The sequence below is a fragment of the Pithys albifrons genome, chromosome 6 (assembly GCF_047495875.1).
Source record: "Pithys albifrons albifrons isolate INPA30051 chromosome 6, PitAlb_v1, whole genome shotgun sequence".
NCBI classification, from domain to species: Eukaryota; Metazoa; Chordata; class Aves; order Passeriformes; family Thamnophilidae; genus Pithys; species Pithys albifrons.
This window is the reverse complement of record NC_092463.1, coordinates 26,543,224-26,563,900: the sequence shown is the minus strand read 5'-3', so window position 1 is coordinate 26,563,900 and position 20,677 is coordinate 26,543,224. Positions and strand designations below refer to the sequence as shown.

At 42.8% G+C, this 20,677-nt stretch overlaps 1 protein-coding gene across 5 annotated transcripts in view; it reads right to left on the bottom strand.

Annotated features, from left to right (window-relative positions):
- BAZ1A (bromodomain adjacent to zinc finger domain 1A) overlaps positions 1-18,925 on the bottom strand; it is a 65,688-nt gene extending 46,763 nt beyond the window's left edge. For 4 of the 5 annotated variants that reach the window (XM_071557940.1, XM_071557942.1, XM_071557943.1 and 1 more), the window contains exons 1-3: positions 18,772-18,925; positions 17,939-18,088; positions 10,879-11,157 (exon numbers count right to left, since the gene is read on the bottom strand). In XM_071557940.1, the coding sequence (XP_071414041.1) occupies positions 10,879-11,157; positions 17,939-18,051 (392 nt within the window). In that variant the 5' untranslated portion in view covers positions 18,052-18,088; positions 18,772-18,925. Of the gene's footprint in view, positions 1-10,878; positions 11,158-17,938; positions 18,089-18,496; positions 18,517-18,771 lie in introns of those variants that run through there. The other variant, XM_071557941.1, reaches the window with a different exon arrangement.
- Between the last annotated feature and the right edge of the window lie 1,752 nt (positions 18,926-20,677).

The window sequence follows — 20,677 nt, the reverse complement described above, 5'->3', positions numbered from 1 at the left end:
ACTTAAACCAGAAAAGAACTTTTCTCACAACAGCTTCCGAAATAACATTTATTAATACAAATATGTGACAGTTATTGTGGGTTTGCCGGTGGGTCTGCTTTGCCGGTGATAATGTTCAGCTGCAAGATTGTATTTAATTGATAATAAAAGACCCCAAAAGAAACCAGCCCCAAACACATTCTACAGAGACAAACACACTAAACTCAAGTCACAATACAGCAATGTATCCCATTGTCACAACAGACAGAAACTAGCAACAAAGAACTACTAACCAAAAACACAGCCACCTAAAGCATTTATCTAGACACTTTCTCGATAACGTAAGACAATAAAATATCTTGCACACTACTCTCTCTGTAACACAAAGCAAAAGGAAAGAACAGAGCTGCTTCTTATCCACATTCATGTTGAAAAAAGAAACTGCACATTGAAAGTAAAGCAAGTTACTGTAGTTGCCAAACAGAGCTGGTCTTAGAAAAGTAAGAATAGCAAAAAAGCAATAACCAATATAAAGTAGCAAAGTGTGAAGCAAGTTACTGTTATTAGTATTAAGGTAGAATAAAAGAAATGCTTATAAAGTAAGAATCAAAGTAAGAAAGGAAGAAAGTAAAGTTAAGAAAGTAAAGTTAGAAAAAATAGAAAGCACATGGTCTCCTCACCCCTACATTGTTCTGGACAAGCTGCAGCAGTTATACCCTCACAGAGACACTGGCATATTTCCCTCTCCCACTCCTCTTTGCTGGAGTTTAAACTCCAAATACTTTTTATACCTTTTCTTTTTCTTCGTGTGGTTTTGTGACCAATTGTCAATTTATTGGGAGGGTGATGGTAATGCCGAGGTGAGGTGGGCCCTTGAAGATACTGCAAAAGAAGGTCGTGCTGTGTTAATCTTATCAGTTTGAAAGCCCTTTGTCCTCTGCTTGGAGCATCTCTCCAGGGGGAGCTGAGGCATTTCCCTCAACCCATCAAGCCTTATCAGGGCCATCACCCTACACCTACACAATCAAACTCCATCTCTACACTCTTCCCAGGTTGCCTGTCCTAACTTGAACTGTCTGCGCATTTGTCTCTTTCCCCTTCACTTAACAAGCAGTTCCCTACTCAGCCATGCTAGTCTCTTGCCTTCCCTTGCCCAATTTCTTGCTCCTGGGGATTGCTAGCTTTTCTGCTCTACGGAAGAATTCCTTCAAGGTGTGCCGGCTCTGTTCCACTCCCTTATCTCTGAGGGATGTCTCCCATGGGATCCCACTGACTATACCCCTGAAGAACTGAAAGTTTGCTTTCCTAAAGTTCAGGGGCCTAAACTTTACTCCTTACCTGACCCACATCCCTCAGGGCTGCAAACTCCATCCCAATGCATGACCCTGCAGCGCAGGCTGCCTCCAATCTTGATGTCTTCAATTAGTTCTCTCATGATCAGATCCAGTATTGCATCCCCTGTTAGGGCTGTCTATTACCTAACTTTAAGAAGTTATCCTTCAGGCATTCCAGGAGTCTCCTGGATTGCCTACAGTGTGCTGTGATACTTTTACAGCAGATGTCTGGGTGGTTGAAGACCCCCATCAGGACAAGAGCCTGCAAGTGCAATGCCTCCTGTAGCTGGAGCAAGAAAGCTCCATCAGCAGGCTCCCTTGGATCAGACAGCCTGTAGCAGACACCAACTCACTTCCCTCACTGCCCCAGTACCTGATTCTTATCCAACAGGCTTTCCACCTGCTCATGGCTGTTCTTCACAGGCAGCTCTTCACACCCAATCCACCTCTTGATGTAGGGAGTAACCCTTCCACCCCTCCTTCCTCCAAAGAGCCTCTAGCCACCAACATGCACACTCCAGTCACAGGATTTGTCCCACTAGGTTTTAGTAATGACAAAAAGTTATAGCTTTCCAGCAGTATGGTGGCTTCCCACTCCTTCTGGTTTTGCCCATGCGGTGTGCCCTCAGGCCTATGTCATCTGTCTGTCACCCTAGAACCAATTATTGACTAAAGTCACTCAAACCACTTAAGGAAAAAAGTATAAAAGAGATTGGGCATGAGCAAAAACTGGGGACTAATGCCACAGTCTCTGCAGGGGTAGCTGAGACGAGCTGCCCTGTCTCCTCCCACCTCTTCGGACAATGTGGGCGTGAGAAAACCATGTACTCTCTATACTTTATATATTATATCTTACACTTTACTCTCTCACAATGCCGATTACTTTATACATTCTATCTTATATCTCATATTATGCCTGTTACATTATACCTTATACCCTTATGTTTTCACTTTTACCTCACAGCTACTTTGATGCTAATTTCACTAGGCTATATCCTTACTCTGTAGGCACCTTATTTACTAACTGTGTTTTGCTACTTTATACCAATAATTGTAACTTGCCTTACACCTCCTAACTTATTAGGTATCTTACTTTATAGTGGGTGTTGTGTTGCTTTAAGATGTGCAGTTCTGTTTTAACATGTGTGTTAATGGGACACAGCTCTATTCTTTCCTTTTGCTTTGTGTTAGAGAAGTTGTGTGCAGTTAATTTTGTTGCTCTGTGTTATTGAGGGGGTTCTAGATTTGCGGTTTGTGTTTCTGGTTAGTAGTCTGCTGTTGTTAGGTAAGTCTATTGTGGGGGATAAACTGCCCGAGTTCTGTATTGAAACTTAAGTTTGGTGTGCTTGTGTGTAGTGTGTGTTTTGTGCTGGTTTCTTTTGGGTTTTCTTGTCATCAATTAAACACAATCATGCAGTTAAACGTTACCACCAGCAATGCAAACCCCACAATAACCGTCACATACTTGTATTAATAAAAGTTATTTTGGGAGCTGCTACAGAGAAAGTTCTTTCTTGCTATTAAGTGTGGTCTTATAGCAGTGTCAAAGACCCTTTCAGCCTGTGTTCTGCCCAGAGTCAGGCAAGCAGTCCTGGGTTCATAAGACTTCGATTGTGCTGGGGCTAATAACTTTATATTAATACAGGTGGGACAAGAAATCTTTGCATTTCTGCCCCTCCTTTTCACGTGACATCTTTCAAACCTTTAAAGCCCTTTCAATCAGCCCCAGCCAACTCATGTGCTAGAATCCTCTTTCCCTTTTAGACACGCAAACCCCATCTACGACTTCTCTCATCAGCCCCATCACTGCTGACCTGGACAACCAGAAGTGTGTAATAATCTGAGGGCTGAATTAGTCCAGAGAATCTCCTGATAACCCAGGTGCCAGGGAGGCACCAGACTTCCCTGTGGGATGGGTCTGGCCCTAAGTTCTCCTCAGAATGGAGACACCTACAACTATTACCCTTCTTCCTTTCTTTCTTAATACCCTAAGCCATGATCCGTCTGGTTGACTAAAATTTTCCAGGCAAGCCCCCAGATAGACCTTCAACTGCATTATCTGCCTGCTCCTCGAGTCCCATAGCCTTATACCTCATTCTGTGGGGGCACCTGGGAAGGCAAGAGGGGCTGGGAGGGGAGTGTCCTACCACCCTGAACACAGATCTGTTTCCATTGACCCTTATCTCTTATGTCCTCTCCTTCTCTCTAATGGTGAGAGGGTCAGGGTTCTCTGACTCTTGATGAGCTTCCATCCACTTCATTTCTCTCAGGAATGGAATGGTCTAACTCCAACAGTCTATTTCTGTCTCATACTCCCTGATCCTCCTCAGCCTCTCCACTTCCTCTGTAAGAGGAGAGTAATCCAGGAAAACCCAGAATAAATGGTAAGTATAACTTACTTGACAAATTCTCTTTCATTCACCTCAGCAACTCAAAGACATGTACACAAGCTATTAAGAGTTGCAGGACAAGCAGGTATCTCCATCTACCACTGCTGGAGAGATGGAACACAATTTAAAGAGAAGGAAGACAAGCTGCACCCCTCTATGTGTGCGTGGCTCGGCTTCGCGAACGAAGATTTGGGAAGGGCTGTCCCCACGTGGGTGTGCCCTTCCAGCCTGCGCACTGGATTTTTTAGGTGAGGCACAGCGTGCGCAGAACTGGCCCCACCGTTTAAGTCCTGAGGTTCATCTGCCATGGCCGAGCGAGCTTGGACAGTGCCAGTGAAGTCCTCAGGACTAGAACCTACAGCAGCCAGTATTTCCCAGGAGGTCTCCCATCCAAGTACTAGTCCAGGGCTGACCCTGCTTAGCTTCCGAGATCTGACTGGATCGGATGTCAGGGAGGCATTTAACTGCCTTTTTATGTACACAGGCCAAAAACAGCCCTCACGGAATATCAAACAAAAACTGACCCTGCAATTATCAGCACTTTCACTTCTCAGTAAAGTTTTTCCCAAATGACATCCAACCAAAGCTGGTATCAGAAGCTGTGAGGAGAGACCACTTTTCTCAGCTCACCAATTGAGTGTTCTGCACACCAGCTTTTGATCCAGCTACTGCTAATTACCCTAACAGAAATAATAGTCTGGTACTCTGCTATGTCCCCATTTCAAGTCAAACAAACAAGACACCCTGGAGGCCCAGATGAGTTATAAATGTGCATCTGTACCCTTTACAACAGGCAAACAAAAACACCCCTTGGATGCAAACAGCTGTTTCAAATGGGGTGGTGGGGCCACATTGCAAGACTTTAAGGCCAACTTTTTAAAAAAGAACACAGTGATCAGTGAGTCAGAAGCAGAAGAAAACTCCCTTATTAAGATACACAAATGAAACAAAAGCTTTTCAGATGGCAAAATTTAAAAAAGTACACCTTTTCTAATAGTATGTAAAGTTAGTTGAATACAGGAAACACCAAAAGAATGATACAAGAAGCTATAGTAAAGAGTACCAAAAAGTCTCATTCTATTTCATTCGCTTTTCGTTACTTTTTACAAAGTAAATGTCAGGTAAGTGCAGTAACTCTTATCCTTGTCCTAGTAGTTCTCATTTGCTTGCAAGTAATTAGAGAGACAAAAGCAAGACAAGATCTGAAGCAATAAGTGACATCTTTTTTACTAAGCTAACTGGTACAGTTTAATGCACACATAAAACAAAAGCACAACAAAGAGACAGGCTTTACAAACAATGGCTTCTTGAGCTGTTGCTTTCGAATTTCAGTATCTTCATTTGTCTGACAAGTTATAGGTAAGATTGTATGCTTCAAAGAAACTAATAAGCAGCATGGTTTTGCTTAGGACAAGGGAATCCTATGGACAGAAGAGCTGCATCAGCTGTCTGCTGTGGAATCACAACAGGACTGCACAGGTACATGCATCGTTTTGACTGCCCAACCTTCAGTTCTTATAAAGATTAAAATCAAATAAATAATAAAAGGAGCAAATCAAAACCTGTACCTTTAAATTTATAAAAATAGAGAGTGTGCACAAATTGAGAGCTAACAGAGACTGGCAGTGCCAATGGTTGAACAGCTGTTCAACAATCCATAAGAAAGGCGTTGCAGGTTCTTTCGCACATATCATCATCTCAGCTTCCACTAGTCAAATACAAATATATTTATTAGTCAACAAAACAAATATATTTATATCATAAAGGACATAAAGGCAGCAAAAAGTGAAATCCTTAAGCATGGTATTTCCAAGACAGGAGTTCACTGATCCTCAAACAGCTATACTGGAAGAACACAATCTGTACTTGCTCTGTGGATAGGTAAGCTGCCCTCACAGGCACCATGCTGATTCTTCTACCGGAACTCAAATTCACCTTCCAAAATAAAGTAAAAAACTTCTTGTACACAGAAACTTACATTTAAGCCACACCACTAGAAAAACAACTACAATTAATAACTTAACTCACTGTAACTCAACTACTCAGCCAGAATTAATAGCACACTGTAACTAAGTAGAATCTAAACATGGAAGTCACTCTGAGACTTACTACCTACTGGTCTTATATTAACTTATCCCAGTGCTCAGAAGACAACTACACATATGCAGATATATGAGAGAGCAATACCTTGTCGCCAGTTGGAATTAAAAAGTTGGAAATTATCTATAACTTTAACTCTTACCAGGATTGTTTTCTACTATCCTAACTCCCTATCAGCTATAGGCATGATCAGCAACATGCTTCCTGTGCCCCAGTTAAGACTTAGAGAGATGAAAACAGTATGCAAATCTTTTAATTGGCCTAATGCAGTCGTTAATCCACTATGAGCAGTCCTAAAGCACTGGGACACCAGCCAAACAATTGATGAATTAAAAAAGAAGTTTTACTTGCAGACAAGATTGCTCTGTGATTATCTGTGTTTCCTGTAGCCTAGCAATGGTCAGCCTCAAATCAGTCAAAGCAGAGAGAGGATGTTAACCTATACCAGATGTATGATCAGATGCAGCAATCTTTTTAACAGAAAACTTTGTCTACTACTTCTGCAAGCCCGTTCATTTTTAAAAGCATTCTGATGTTGCTTGCTCACAGACACTAGGCAAGTATTCTATCGCAGTGGTGTCATCTAGTGGTCAAACTCAATGAGAAAAGATACCCCCCTTTTGTATCTGCCATGTTCTGTATAATTTCTTCCTTCTTATTCAATGACCTTGAAGCAACTTATTTCAGTCTGTAAGTGGCTGACTTTTTAACTAAGCATCATACTAAGGGATGGACAGCAATTGGTTGTGCCCCAACCTCTATGGGGAAGGGAAGACATCATCTCATAAGCTATTTTTAAGGGAGAACTGAAAAGCTGATAGAGCTGTCCAACCTAAAACCTCATATCTCCTGACTGCTCAAGTCAGACCAAGAGCTTATAGTTTAATTAACTAATTATCATACTGCTCACTTGAATACCCTAATAAAGATGGCTATTATTTCTTGTGATAGCATCCAGACTCAGAACACTGATAAGTCACAATTGGTTGTTTACACATGCTTTAAATCTAGTTTTTCCTTCAACAAATTAAAATAATTATAAAAATAAAGAAGCACGCTGCTGACCTCAAGCAGAAAAGAACAGATCCTACTGCTAAGTGAGTTAGGCTGTTGTAGGTTTTGTTTGGTGTGTCTGAGGCATTAACTGAAGTTATTATTTCAGGCAGGATTTCAATACCACATAGTTCCAGCTTTCAGGTAACTGACTTCAGATGTCAAGATGCTGAAAATCAGTTTCACAAGTTTTAAGTACCAATAATAAACACAATACTAAGACAGTAACAAATGGACAGTTTACTACAAGAGATGCCATTGCTTTTGGAAAAATCAAAAGACCAACAAGAACATGATGGGTCCTAAACTTTCAGTTCCAAAGTGCAGATATAGGAAGCAATTTCAATAATGTGATCAACATTTTTCCTCTGCTTCAATAAAAGTGTGAGCTAAAGCATTAGCTTCTTATCTTACATATCAATTATGAAATATTGCTCTAATTTTCCACCTCAACAAAATCTCAAATAATTTCCATGCCTTTTTCAATAAATTACTTTCTATAAACCACAATTTGACATTCTAAATAACAATATTTACAGTGTCAACCGGTTTCAATTCTTTATCAACTCAAATGTAATTTGAGATTAATTTTTCTCTATGTATTCTGTGATGTTTCCAATCGATGTTTCAAATAATGATTTTGTCTTTTATGAAGGCAGTACTAGGAAAACATTGCTACACAAGTCCTACAGTTTAACTGGAAATCTGAGCACCTCGTGTTTTAAAGCAAAGCACAGCTGCCACTTGGAGAAAAGTCAGACTCAGTTTGGCCAGAAAAGCTGGACACAAAACCCAAGAAAGCTGGCCATTTGGAATCAATACATAACCTGAGAGGGTTAAAGAGCAAGCAGAATTATCTCCTTGTTCCTTCTAACTGATTACCAAATTGGCACGCATTATTTTCAGAGACTGCCTGAGTAAGCCACATCGAGGACTGGGGCGGTTTCTCTGCAATTTATTTCTGGTTGATAAGGGCTGCTGAAGACACCACACATACCATACAGAGTATCTCCCAAACTCCGCAAATTCCTCCTACCAGAGCTCAGTAACAAGCCAGAAGCAGACAAGTTCAAAACTAAGCAGCACAACAAAATGCTAGAAACCAGAAGCACTGTAAGAAAAGACAGTAATGTGGCATCAGACACTACCACAACCAGGACACACAGGTTTGGTACAACTGAATAAACCAACTTCCACTTAGACCCTGAATGAACCACCTGACCTCTTTTTCCTTCCAGATCACCTGTTACTGCTTACAGTACTATGGAGTACGCTTCATATGCTCAAGATAAAATCATTTATATTAAGCCAAAATGCTAAGCCTCCCAGTGTTTGGGCTCCCTCTCATTTTCATCATTCAAAATCTAGGAAACTCCACCAAAGCAATCTGTCCTACAAGAATATCACACATGAAAAGTTAGCAGTTTAAAAAAAATACAAATACTTGAATTGCTTGAGCAACCCCTAGTTACACATGCATTACGTTGCAGGCTTTGCATTAAATGATGCATGGAGCTCAGAAAACAAATGTTCCTGCTGATATTACACATGCAAAAAACTTCACACACAACAGCAGTGGAAGAGTTTACAGCACCACAAAACAACTCCATTTTCATGATCTGCCAAATTCTGTTGGTCTCAGGGGATGCTGTAACACTAGAGATAGGCTGTGATAATTTTGCTAGAAAAACATCACAAACACATAGCTACACATGACAAACGTGTGCAAACAGCCCTGCTGTAAAGCTGTATGGTGTACAAGTAACATGAGCTGGTACACTTAATCCCCAACATAGCACTTCAAAATACAGGTCAAAGTCAAGTGCTAATTGAACAGACGAAAAACTGCCTCCTCCCACTTTGTATGCTTTAATCATGCATCTCTAGGTGTACAAATACCTCCCGTCCACATTATCATGCTATTTGCAGTGTTTCCTAGATTTAGTGTTAAAGGTCTGAACTGGCTCTCTGCTATACATTTGTCCAGAATATTAGTGGCATGCAATCAGCTAAGGCAAGTTTTTCATTCTTCATTTTACCAGGCACCAATTCATACTTGCACAGTTTAAAATACACAATGTCTAGCAGGCTAATTTTTGATGGCAATAGATTTTATTTGAAGCTTCTATCTTTTGATAGAAGCCCATCCCAAAGGCTAAAGAAATGTAGTTTATATACTATTAATATATTGATCAGTGAAAGTAGAACATAAACACAAATACGTATTTCAACACAACTTTGAGTAACTAAGATTGAATTCAAAGCTGGTAAAAATAATGACAGCACTATCTAATGAGAGAGAATCATATCACAACTTTAGCTGAACAGCATAGAAAAGCTACAATGCATACACATGAATATTTTAGCAAATAGTTTGAAAACATAATAAGAAGAAAGAAGAGCTATTCTTGGGGGGGGGGGGGAAGTTTTAGAAGAACAAACACTTTTATTACTATAAGTTTGGAAACTAACAGTATCTTCCAAGAGAGAAAACAAAGGCATTTCATTAAGCAAATGAAAACCAACACCTGAAACACTGACAGTTCACAATATCCAGGTTTCTAAATTTAAAAAAAAGAAAATAAAACAACAAAACAAACCAACACCTTATCCTCCAAGCAAAATGACTGTAATACTCGTGGTAACCTCAGTCTAGTCATTTGACAATTATGAATATGAGAAAGACAGAAACTTTGGATACAGGTTTTCCATCCAGAAAGCATCAACTCTGCTAAGTTGTTCTTGTCCTGGCTTTGCAGACTGGGGCTTCACTGGTTGAAAGGAATAGAACAGGGAAGATGGTAAGCTTTTCTACTAAGCACTGACCTTATGTACATACCCATACAAATTTCCTTACAACTTGTCTCCTGCAGTTTATCAACAGACTTTTCTTCCTGGTGTAGTTCAAAATTTTCCATAAATAATATCTGAATCAGCCGCTACAAAAACTCACAGAGAATAATTGTTCTCCAACAACCACTTTGAACCAACCTACTATGACACAAACACCAGACTATGTGCTAAATATCAAACTACCAACATAAGTCCCTTCTACTCTGAAGCGTAAGCTGTCACATCCCTCCTGAAAAAATCAAAACTACCCCACAAACAAAAACCACACCAGCAACAGCTGAACCCACAGAGGCTTTAGCACCCATTCTGTGGGTATTTCCAGCTTAAGCATGTTTTATGTTTTTCCTATTTTAAACCTCAGTCAGGTGAAACTGACTCATTTAGGCATAACATGGATCTTTTCTAGACCTCTCCCAGAAGCTACTTTAAAGAAAAACTCAAGTTTATTTATCGTACAGAGCATAAGCACCAGTGATATGAGAAAGAAAGCATCTGAAGCTCAAAATTCTTCCAAGTTTTTAATCACTCTAAGATAACAATAAAAACACTTGCAATATATATGCCAGTGTAACAGTAAGCACAGCACTAACTCTGAGTGGGAAAAAAGCCCCATCACAACAAATCCCAGATAATCACCTATTACAAACATTTTACAATTAATTCCCAACTTCTCTGAGAATGCAATCACAATATTTGCTATTACCTAAAACTCAAAAATCTCACTTGTTATCAATTATTTTAAGCTTTCATTAGTTTGGTCATTCACTCCAAATGATTCATCAAAATGTTCTTTTCTTTTTTTAAGTTCATAGCTTGCCTTAGTTTCTCATTAAATCACATTCTACAAACAACTCACCTTTCTCACACCAAAGAACTGACATTTCTTTGCAAATCCACCACACAGACCAAAAAACATGCAGTGAAGACCTGCACTGTCCTATTCCACAACTGCTTCAAAGCTCAGCAAAGAGATACCAAGCACAGAAACACAACACTGCTCTTAATCAAGGCAGGGAAGAGTGGAAATAGCATTGCTGGCCTGAGTATCACACCTCACTCTGAGTGTGTTTGATGGAGTTTACTACCCTTGGTTTTGGTTTAAACGGCACACACAAAACCCACCCACATTAAACGGAAAGAAATGAGTATTTATTTTTAAATATACTTACCTTGCACCATTATTTCTAACTACTTCCACTGTTTCACCAACAAAATACCGATCTTTGACATAAGCAAAGATTTCATCACAGATCTCATGAAGTCGGGTGCGATGGGTAAGGGTGGCCAAGTAGAGAACTGGAATGACGAGTGCCTCTGGAAAACTTTGAAGATTATGTCTGGCTTTCCTCTCCGACTCCAGTGCTTCCTGATATGTGAGTCCTGGTTTACCTGTGACAGCACAGCTCCACACAAGGCTGTTGCACAGAATGGTGCGTTCAAAAAAATCACTAAAAAGGAAGAAAGGTAGGAGGGGGCAGAAAGAAAGAAACAGTTGAGTTCTACCTGACATTTTGAACTTGCTAACAGTTAATACAGCAACAAATTGCAAATATCTTTTACAAGCCTGAAACGCAAAAGCAAATTGTAGACAGTCAAGGGTTATTTGCCAATTTCAGCTATAGCACGGTAAGTTACTGTTGCAAAATAGTCTCCTCTCACTACAGACTGCAGTAACAGCATCAAGACCTAGAAATGCTGCAAACAAATATTCAGGTATAAGAAGCCTTACGCATAATAATAATAATAGTGACACTGAGTTTAATAGGTGTCATATCATACCAGCACCCCCCCTTTTCATAAATATTTGCAAGAGGAGCGTCTATAACTGTACAAACATGAAATAACTTCAAGATCACAGAAACATGTTACAACTTGAATAAGTTTCAGATTTTGAGTGCCTAACTCACAAATGAAAAGACAGGAAAGGTAAAAAATTAATGTCAAGTAGTTCTCTAAATAGTTTTTATTCCTTCAGTGTTTGTATAGCTCTTAGAAAAAGTACTGAGCCATTTTTTTCCTCCCTTGTTCCATTAGTAAATATTAATTCTCCTCCTTCCATGTATCTCCAATTAATGCTAAAATTACATTGTTGTTATTGCTTGCTTGCTATGTATTACACTGGAATCAAGAAAGAAGAACTTTCATTAGTTAGTATCTATCCATTTTTGACAGGTATCAGAACAACAGTTGTTTGTTAAAACACTTTCTAGATTAAACAGATGATGCAGCTATTCACAAAACCATGTTAAAACACATAGATATACTCTGAACCAGTGATCAAACAGCGGAGCAATCTTTCCATATGCCCCAGTTCAGACAATGCTTCTACTTGCCTCACTTTACAACTCTTAACAGACTAGGACTGCTAAGTACTGAACACACATGACAAACTGAGGATTGTTTTGTCTCCCATCAGTATAACACAGCTATTTTGAAGCAGACACACAGTCCTTTCAGAAAACTGTATGCTACATGAGATACCTATACTGAAGTTTCATTCCTTTAAAAAAAAAAAAAACCAAACCAGAAAGTGTTCCCATTTTTAAAAGGATAGAACTGTTCAAAGCATTTTTAGTAAGAGGGTTAGAGAGTTGGACAGTTCACACTGATTTTTTCTTGCACTCTCCCTGTAAACTCAAGCTGGCAAATGTTCATCAGTGGCACTGATACAGATGACAGTCAGTGTTCACTGCAGATGGACAGATGAACCATAACATTTTGTAAATGAAAATGGAAATTCCAGATTGAGGACAATGAAGGGTCTTCGCTCAGATAATCCCTTCTGTATGAGCCCATGATTCCTCTGAGTGAGAGATGCTTTAGGAAGACCATCAGCTGTGAGAAGGGGAAAAGGACAGAAGAGATACACTATTTGAATAATATTTTAATACCTACAAAAATTCAGATTTTTATATCACCTGCATCCACTTAATATATTTGACAGTATGTGGAAAATTTGGGCTTGGTTACTCTAAACAAGAAAAGAACAAAGGAGAGAGAATAAGATAAATTATTCTTCAGTATACGAAGAACAGATGTCTGTCAGTCATTCTTTGTGCATCTTTATCGTGTATTATAGTTACTAAAATACTTTAAAGAACAGGTTAGACAAAAATCTGCTTGGTGGCTTTGGTGTCCTTTGTGAGGTGATCTGATATATAAAACATGATCTCTTCAGGTCTCTTCTCTACATTGCAATGCAGGGTTAGACTGACAGTAATTTTTATGGATGGATATTCAATGGATAAAATAACAGTTACTCAAATCTTCATGGAGCTGTATGTCTCTACTTATATTTTTGTGTCTCACCACAGAGGTTCTTGATTATTATCTTTAGTCAGGAAAAACACCCTAAGGAGTAATTAAGAAATGTACCAGAATATAATTTTCAAAAATTGTGGAACTAAACGTTAAAACAAAAAAAAAGGCAGATATCAGAGAGGGAGGGACAGAGGTTGACACTGACAGTGTCCCTTTAAGAGCTGCTGTTATTCTTTGTGAAGGAACACCAGGCAGTCATGCTATTTAAAGCAACAGCACTGAACTTACAGGAGGAAAAAACCTAAAAAACCCCAACCAAATAAAAAGCAAACAAAAACACTCCAACAACAGACCTCCCTCTAAAAGTGTTTAATCCATGATTATTACAAGTGCAAAATGCTAAGATTACTTTAACTGAAACATATCTGAAGAAAATATGTTCCATTTGCATATAAGAGCAGTTTGTGTATCTAGTTTCATTCTCCCTCATTTCCTCTTTTGTTTTGTGTGGATATTTCCCCTGTGAATTTACAGGGAAGAAAAGAAGCAGTGTGAAAAGAAATTATATTTAATTTTGAAAGCATTATTTGTCTTTAGCTATCACTACCTTTAGCACATCAAAATTAACTTGGTTTGAGAGAGGGAGAAAAAATCCCATATAGCAGTAAGATGTTATTGGCAGTACTCCTTCTGTGTCTGTCTCTCACCAGTGGATGTCAGTTATCACAAAATGATTGACAAAGAGCAGACACAACAGCTACCAAACCAAGAGAATGGCAGCAGCAATGATACCTTTTCTCTTTACTTGAAGAGTAATAATGGCCTTGATCATATTCTACTTTTACCTTCAATTCACAACAGCAAGAGCATCTGCTGCTACCTCACATCTGAAACCTTACCTACATCTTTATCCAGGGTATTTTGGTCTTTGGGGCTTCCTTTCTGAATCAACATCTCTGACTCTTGATAACATGGAGCAAGAAGTTCATACAAAACACATCCACAAAGTTCACTTGCACAGTCACATCTGCCCATGAGGTGTCAAGCACCCTGGTGATGGCCCCATCAGCTCAACTATCAGGGAGCAGGGACGAACTGCTAAGAGTCTTTGTAGTAGTAATTAATGCTGACTTCTCAGCTGGATGTCTCTTCTCATTTCCATTAGTTAGTTTTCCATGCAAGGTAAGGCAAACTGTAAAATTATCAGCAAATCATTGAGTAGTAGTTTAACACTGCTACTCAGTAGGTATTTGATAGGAGGCAGTTCATTAATAGAAGCTGGAAATAAATTACTTGCAATGTCTGTGCTGATTGCACTTGCAATGGATATAAAAATCCATCGTAGAAACTACAGATGTCTTTTGCTTCAACTAACCAAGTATTCCCATTGAGTTCAAGATCTACTATATTTTTAGCGTGCTTCAACACATTTACTCTCATTCACTTTCTTAGCATATATTAAAAACAAGTAATTTACTGTATCTATCATATGACAGTAATCACAGAAGATCGACTCTGCCATTCTAGATCTCAGAGTTTTCTTATACTCTTCATCTCGGGAAGTAGTCAAGACTATGTATTACAAACAATTTACGAAACAAACACGGGGGGGAATTGCATTTATTCCTTAACATTTACAGATTAATTATGCATTAAGGAATATAGTTAAAGTTAGGAGTTTCTTTTCAAGAAAACAGAAAAATCCACCTAATATAAGTAAGTACTCTTAAAAAGCCTTTTAAACAGATCTCTTTTTGACTGTAACCAAGAACTCCACAGGCCAATCTGTAAAGAAGTTTCAATAAGTTTTGAAGATGCAAAACTGCTCTTCCTTGCCCTCCCATGTTCTAGAATGAGGAACATTCCTACCACTGTATCTATACTACCCATTGTTTTCTTTTTCAAACTGTCTTCACAAGCAAGACTTCCTACACTTCAATAGTAGCTTTCTCCACACATCTGTATCAGGTATCAACTTTCACAGACAAGGTGCCAAAGGCTGGTGGTAACATCTCACTGGGTTAATGTGCTTCTCCTGCATTCCACACATCTGGTGCAGCTCTATACTTGCTGTTCCTACTGTGGCTTCAGACACTCATTGCTGGTCTGTCTCCAGATCTGTCCCTCTGACCAGGAATACAACCAAGCACAAAGAACATCACAGTTCCCCCAGCTGCTCTTACTGATGATAGCTAAAACTGAACACTGCTGCTTCACTGCTCCCCTGCTTTGAAAGGGTTACAAAATTACGTGATTGTATTTCAGATTAAAAAGGAAATACATTCTTAACGGGAAAGTCACTTTGCAAAATACTTGTCTTGCCAAATTCTTCTCACATTAACATAATAATTTCTTATATGGAGAAGAGTAACACTAATGTATGATTTCTATTCATCTCTACTGAAGCTGACATGGGCATGAAAGAAGCTTTTCAACAGTAAGTTTGTGCTCTGTAAACAAATCCCAAACGATCCAACAAAAAAACCCAAGAAAACAACTTGAGTCTTAACTGTTTGTACTAATTAAAAGCATTCATATAGTTGATCAAAGGGGTGAATCCAGGTTACCATACAGTCCCCACCTGACCTAGTCAGACTCTGTAATTTCCAAATTTTCCCCTCAAAAAGTAGATCCAGAGTAGCCCAATTTAGACAATGGTTTTCTTTCATAAAACGGCTAATACAATTTTTAAGAAGTCGGCCCTCCCTATCCCTATTAACATAATTGCCTTGCTTAGGCAAAGAAATAGGAAATGTTTTCAGAAGACATTAGCTATCAGTAGTTATCTGCAACTAGCAGAGATGAGGATTAGCATCTTTAAAATTTTCTGAAAGATGACCCCAGGTTCTTCAGCAGATTATGCCACAAACAACTAATACTAACCTAAACTTTCTACTCATCTGCGCTGGAACTCTTTGCTAAGTAAAAATACCACACTTTTCAAACCAAAGTACCAATTTTACCCAACCTAAGAAAAAACTCATAAAATAATTTTAAAAACCCCCACCCCAAAAGCAGACCACCAAAAAAAAAACACCTCCAAAAAACCCACTCCACCCCAGCCATACAGAACACAGGCATAGCACAGTTTTCTGCAGTTTTCCCAAATACAATATTCCAAGGCCTGACCTCTGAGCTAACCACCTACTGACATCTCTAGGGATTGCCTGTGTGAACATGTCTAAATTTACACCTTAATTCATGAATTTTGGTTAAATAAGGAATTTGGTCTTTCATACTTCTGAGTGACAACACCTTTGCAGTATAAATAAGCCTATCAGAATACTTAAAATATTCACCAAACCCTTTAAGAGCAGAAAGACACTTTTAAAGGATACTTTTCATGCTGAAATTTTAGTAAAACTACATATACCTGAAACACATTTCAGTGCAGTGTCAGCAAACAGATGAGAGTCACCTAATTATGTGATAATAATAATTGTAGCCCAAAAAGTAGCTTTCAAAGTATCACAAGCTGGGGGAGGGGGACTTAATTCCTGAAGAAACAGGAGGCTGTCAGCTCTTCCTTGTTAGATCTTGTATGCTCTATAATGACAATGCTCCTTAGAAAATTCCCAACAACATATTCAACAGCCCTCTTCTCCCCTAGAGTGTGTAGTCCTTCAAAGTTACCCAATCCAGCTTCTTTAAAATTTTATTAAGTGAAGTGTATTTGAGAAGAAAAACAAGCCTAAACATGAAAAAGATTTAGGTGTGCTTTAATTTCATACACTGCAAGTAGAAAGCATTTCAGATTTAATCTTGTTAGTCTGCACATCTTAAAAAAAAACAACAGAGTTTGAATGCAGGGGCCTTTTTGTAGGTGGGGATGGTGCTGGATCAGACCGGGGATGAAAACACGTAATTTATCAGTTTTTGAAAAACATCTTGCTAAATATTTTCTGTCCATTGTTCTTACAAGCGGTGAAGTGAACGGCAGCAAGTTCGGGACTCCCCGTGCCATCTGCCTTCAACCGTTAACGGGAACTTGACCATTTCCATTGATCTTTTTACACACGGAAAAGGGCAAAAAAAAAGGGGGGGGGGGGGTGCGGGAAGAGGAACGGGAAGAGCGATAAAAGCCTCGCTAGAAAGAGAGCTCCTAAAGGGCTAGATGTGCCCTCTGGGTTTCAGGCCGGGTCGGACCCGCCGCGCTGCGGGACCCCCGTCCCGCCGGCAGGTGCAGCGACCCCCGCGCCGCCCGCGGGCCAGGCCCGCCAGCCATTTCCAACCGCGTCACCGGCGGCTCCCGCGGAGGCGGGGCGAGCGCGGCCCGGGGCGGCGCGGCGGGGCCGGCAGCAAGGGGTTAAGCGCCGCGGGAGCCGGCGGGGAGCCCAGCGGGCAGGGCAGCGGCGCCCCCCGCCCCGCCGTCACCACAACAATAGGGCGACCGGCACATGCCGGGCGGGGGGGCGGCCCAGCTGCGCCGCCCGGGTGCGGGCCCGGCGCGGCCCCTTCCGTGGGGCGGCCTAGCGCCGTCCGACACGCGGCTCCGACGGGGGCGGGCGGGGGCAGAGCCCGGGCCCGGCAGACGCTCTTCGTTACCGCCCGCCGCCTCGACACGCGCAACTTTCACTTCCCCGGCGGGGGCTGGGGCGACACCGCAGAAGGAGCGACGGGAGGGGAGGAAGGAGCCGGCTGCCTCCCTTGTTCCCCGCGGGCGAAGGGGGCTGCGGGGTGCCCCCGCCGAGGAGGGACAGGGATTCCCCCTGCCCCGGGCGAGTGATCCGCCCTCTCCCCCGACACGGCTCGGGAGGGCACGGGCTCGGCGCCAGCCGGTCCCCCTCACACCCCCCCCATCAGGGCTCCCCGCGGCGTTCCGGGGAATCCCCTTCCCTCCCTCCCTCCCGCCCGCCCAGGTGTCAGAGTCGTTGGGGCTCGAACTGCCCGCGGCCGCCGGAGCGGGGAGGGAGGGAGTGCGCAGGGCGGACACAGGGACGCGGACACCGACACGGGGCTGTCGCTTACTCGTAGTTCCTGAAGATCTCGTTAGTGACCCTGCAGTAGAAAACGCGCTCGTCCGGCCGGAGGTCGGCGGGGGGCTTCACCCTCACGAAGGGCTTTCGGTGCAGCAGCGGCATCGCCCCGCTCCCGGCTCCCTTGCTGCCCCAGGATCAGCTTCAGGGGATAGGGAAGAAAAATAAAATAAAAATAAAAAACAAAACACGGAGGCAGGGAGTAAGCGAGGCGGCGGCGCCCACCGGCCCGGGGAGGAGGGAGCGGGCCCGGCGTGTCCCTCCTCCCGGGGGAGCCGGGTCAGGAGCGAGCGGAGCGGCGGCTCGGCGGAGCCTTTTGTGTGCCCGACACGCCGTTGCCTGCCTGGGACTGCGCGCGGACCAACGGCGGCACCTTCCTCCGCCTCCGCCCGCCTCACAATGGGGCCATGACGCCGAGCGGCGGGCGGAGGCGGCAACCCCCGCCCCAGTCGCGCAACGTGCTCCGCTCGGGGATACCCCGGCCGCGCTTTGTCTGCCGCGGCTCCCCTGCCCCGGGGTCACCCGTTCCCCGCCTCTGACCCACACACACCGGGCCGGACACCAACTTCCACTCCCCTGCCGTCCCTGCTTCCTCCTCCTCCCCCTCCCCGCAAAGCAAATACCCGGGAGGGGCAGCGCCGACCACTTACGGCCCTCCTTCCTTTCCTGCCGGGTGGTTGCCTAACAAGGGTCCTCGCCCTTCCCGCCCCGCGCCCTGCCCCGGCCCAGCGCCCGCCGGGCTTGGCCGCCGCCGGACAGCGCGGGGGCAGCGCGGCCTCGGGCCTCTCCGGCGGGGGCTGCGCGGCCCCGGCCCCCCCTGCCCACCTGGTGCGGCCGCCGGCTGCACTCGCTGCTCGGCCGCTGCGGAGCGCGGTCCCCTCGCCGCGCTTCTCCCCTGTCCTCAGCCCCCCCTCCGGCTCCTGGGAAGTTTTTGATCTACTTCTTCAAGCCCTCAATCAGGAAGAGCTGCGGGGAGGAGCCTTCCCCTGCTCTCCCCTACATCTTTATTGGCCGCTCGGTGCCTTCCAGCGTGTGTCACACAGGAAGACAGCGAGCTACATTATTAATTAATGGCTGAGAAGGCGCATCCTCCATTTTTGAATTATCAGCCGGAGACCTCCGGTGCGGGGGGTGGGCCCAGCACGGCTGCCCGCGCAGGGGACGGCGGCTCTTTCCGCGCGTTGCTGCCGGGCCGGGCCGAGCTGCGGGCGGCACAGGCACAGGCTCGGGCTCGGGCTCGGGCTCGGGCTCGGGCTCAGGCTCAGGCTCGGCGCTCCCGGCCGAGCGTGCGGCGCCGCCCGCCCGCTCCTCCTGCCACCGGCGCTGGCAGCCGTCGCTGAGGCGCCGCCGAGCAGCTGAGAGACCACCAGCCCCGGGGAGCCGCCCGGCGCTCGGCCCGCCGCGATCCGCGCCCTGCCCTCCGTACCTGCCCTGCGAGCGGGGTCCCGGCACGTCCCCGCAGGGCTGAGCCCTTCGGCTGATCCGCAGCGCTTGACAGGGCGATGCCGGGGACGTGCCTCTCTCGGTTACAGCCCCTGAACCATAGAGTGCTATCAGCGCGTACGGGTGTATTGCAGAAGGGGAGGTTGTATAGAATTAAGATGAGCATAAGGGTTGTACGTTGGCCCCTTAGCATTGCTTAGATTTTTTTCTATTTCACTGAAAATGTCACTAAATTGTTTTACTAGTGTATTAATTTTTCAGCACTTTTTTTACATTAATGCAATTACAGTGCCATTGGTAATTAACACTGGAATATTAATTTGTGTTCTTAAGAGTGTCAGCCAGCTTGAAGACATAAAAACCACAGCGAGGCTACATCCATTATAGTTCATCATCAAAAAACACAGTGCTCATATGAAAAATCTTCAGAATAATTGTAGAAAGTCCCTAGAACTATTGAGGTGAATAATATCTGAGGGCTGATATCTAAATAATTTAACTTAACAACTTAAAATGCCATTCCTGCAAATAAAGGTCCGGCACTTTCCTGCACCTGTGCATGGTTTGTTTTCTTTACTTCTGCAGGCAGCGATCAGCAGTGCTGCAGCATATGTGACTAAAACCTAAAAGAATGTTTACATACAATCCATAAGTTACTTTGTTTTAAAAGTGTTCAGGTTTAAAACAAAAGCTCCGAGAAATGTTAATGATCACATCCTCTAGTTAAGTTTGCAAAGCCTAAACTACTAAATAGGTTAACTCCTGAGTCCTACCCGTTTGTTTTCATTTACCAGCTGGCTTTGCTTTCAGTTTTTAATTTTTTTCTATCAAAGGGCACAAATGCTACTTGAATTAATGCACTTGTATCCAACATCTGGTATTTTTTTAGTCCAGTTTGCATGAAAACTCTACCCTATCCTATAGTTATGACATTTAGTGTTGCCATCTCTTATGATTACACTGAGATTTTGCAACACAGCTTTGTTTTAAGCTCTAGCTCTTTAGCAGATGCAATTAAATTGGACAGCAGGTCTCCTTAAAAATAATTACGTTCTTAAATCTCAAGTTTGAGAGAAATGCTGTAATATGCAAACCTAAAAGGCTTACAAGTTAGAAGAGAAAGAAAAGCTTTTGAGTTTCAAATTTTTGTAAAACTCATTATTTTTAAGCCAGTATCATGATGTTTGGGAAATTAGCTGCTTTTTTCATGCTTGTATTGTCAGCACAGCATTATTTTAGCACTGGTTGGTATCCATGAAAAATGCATGAGTTGATAGAACTGTGACAT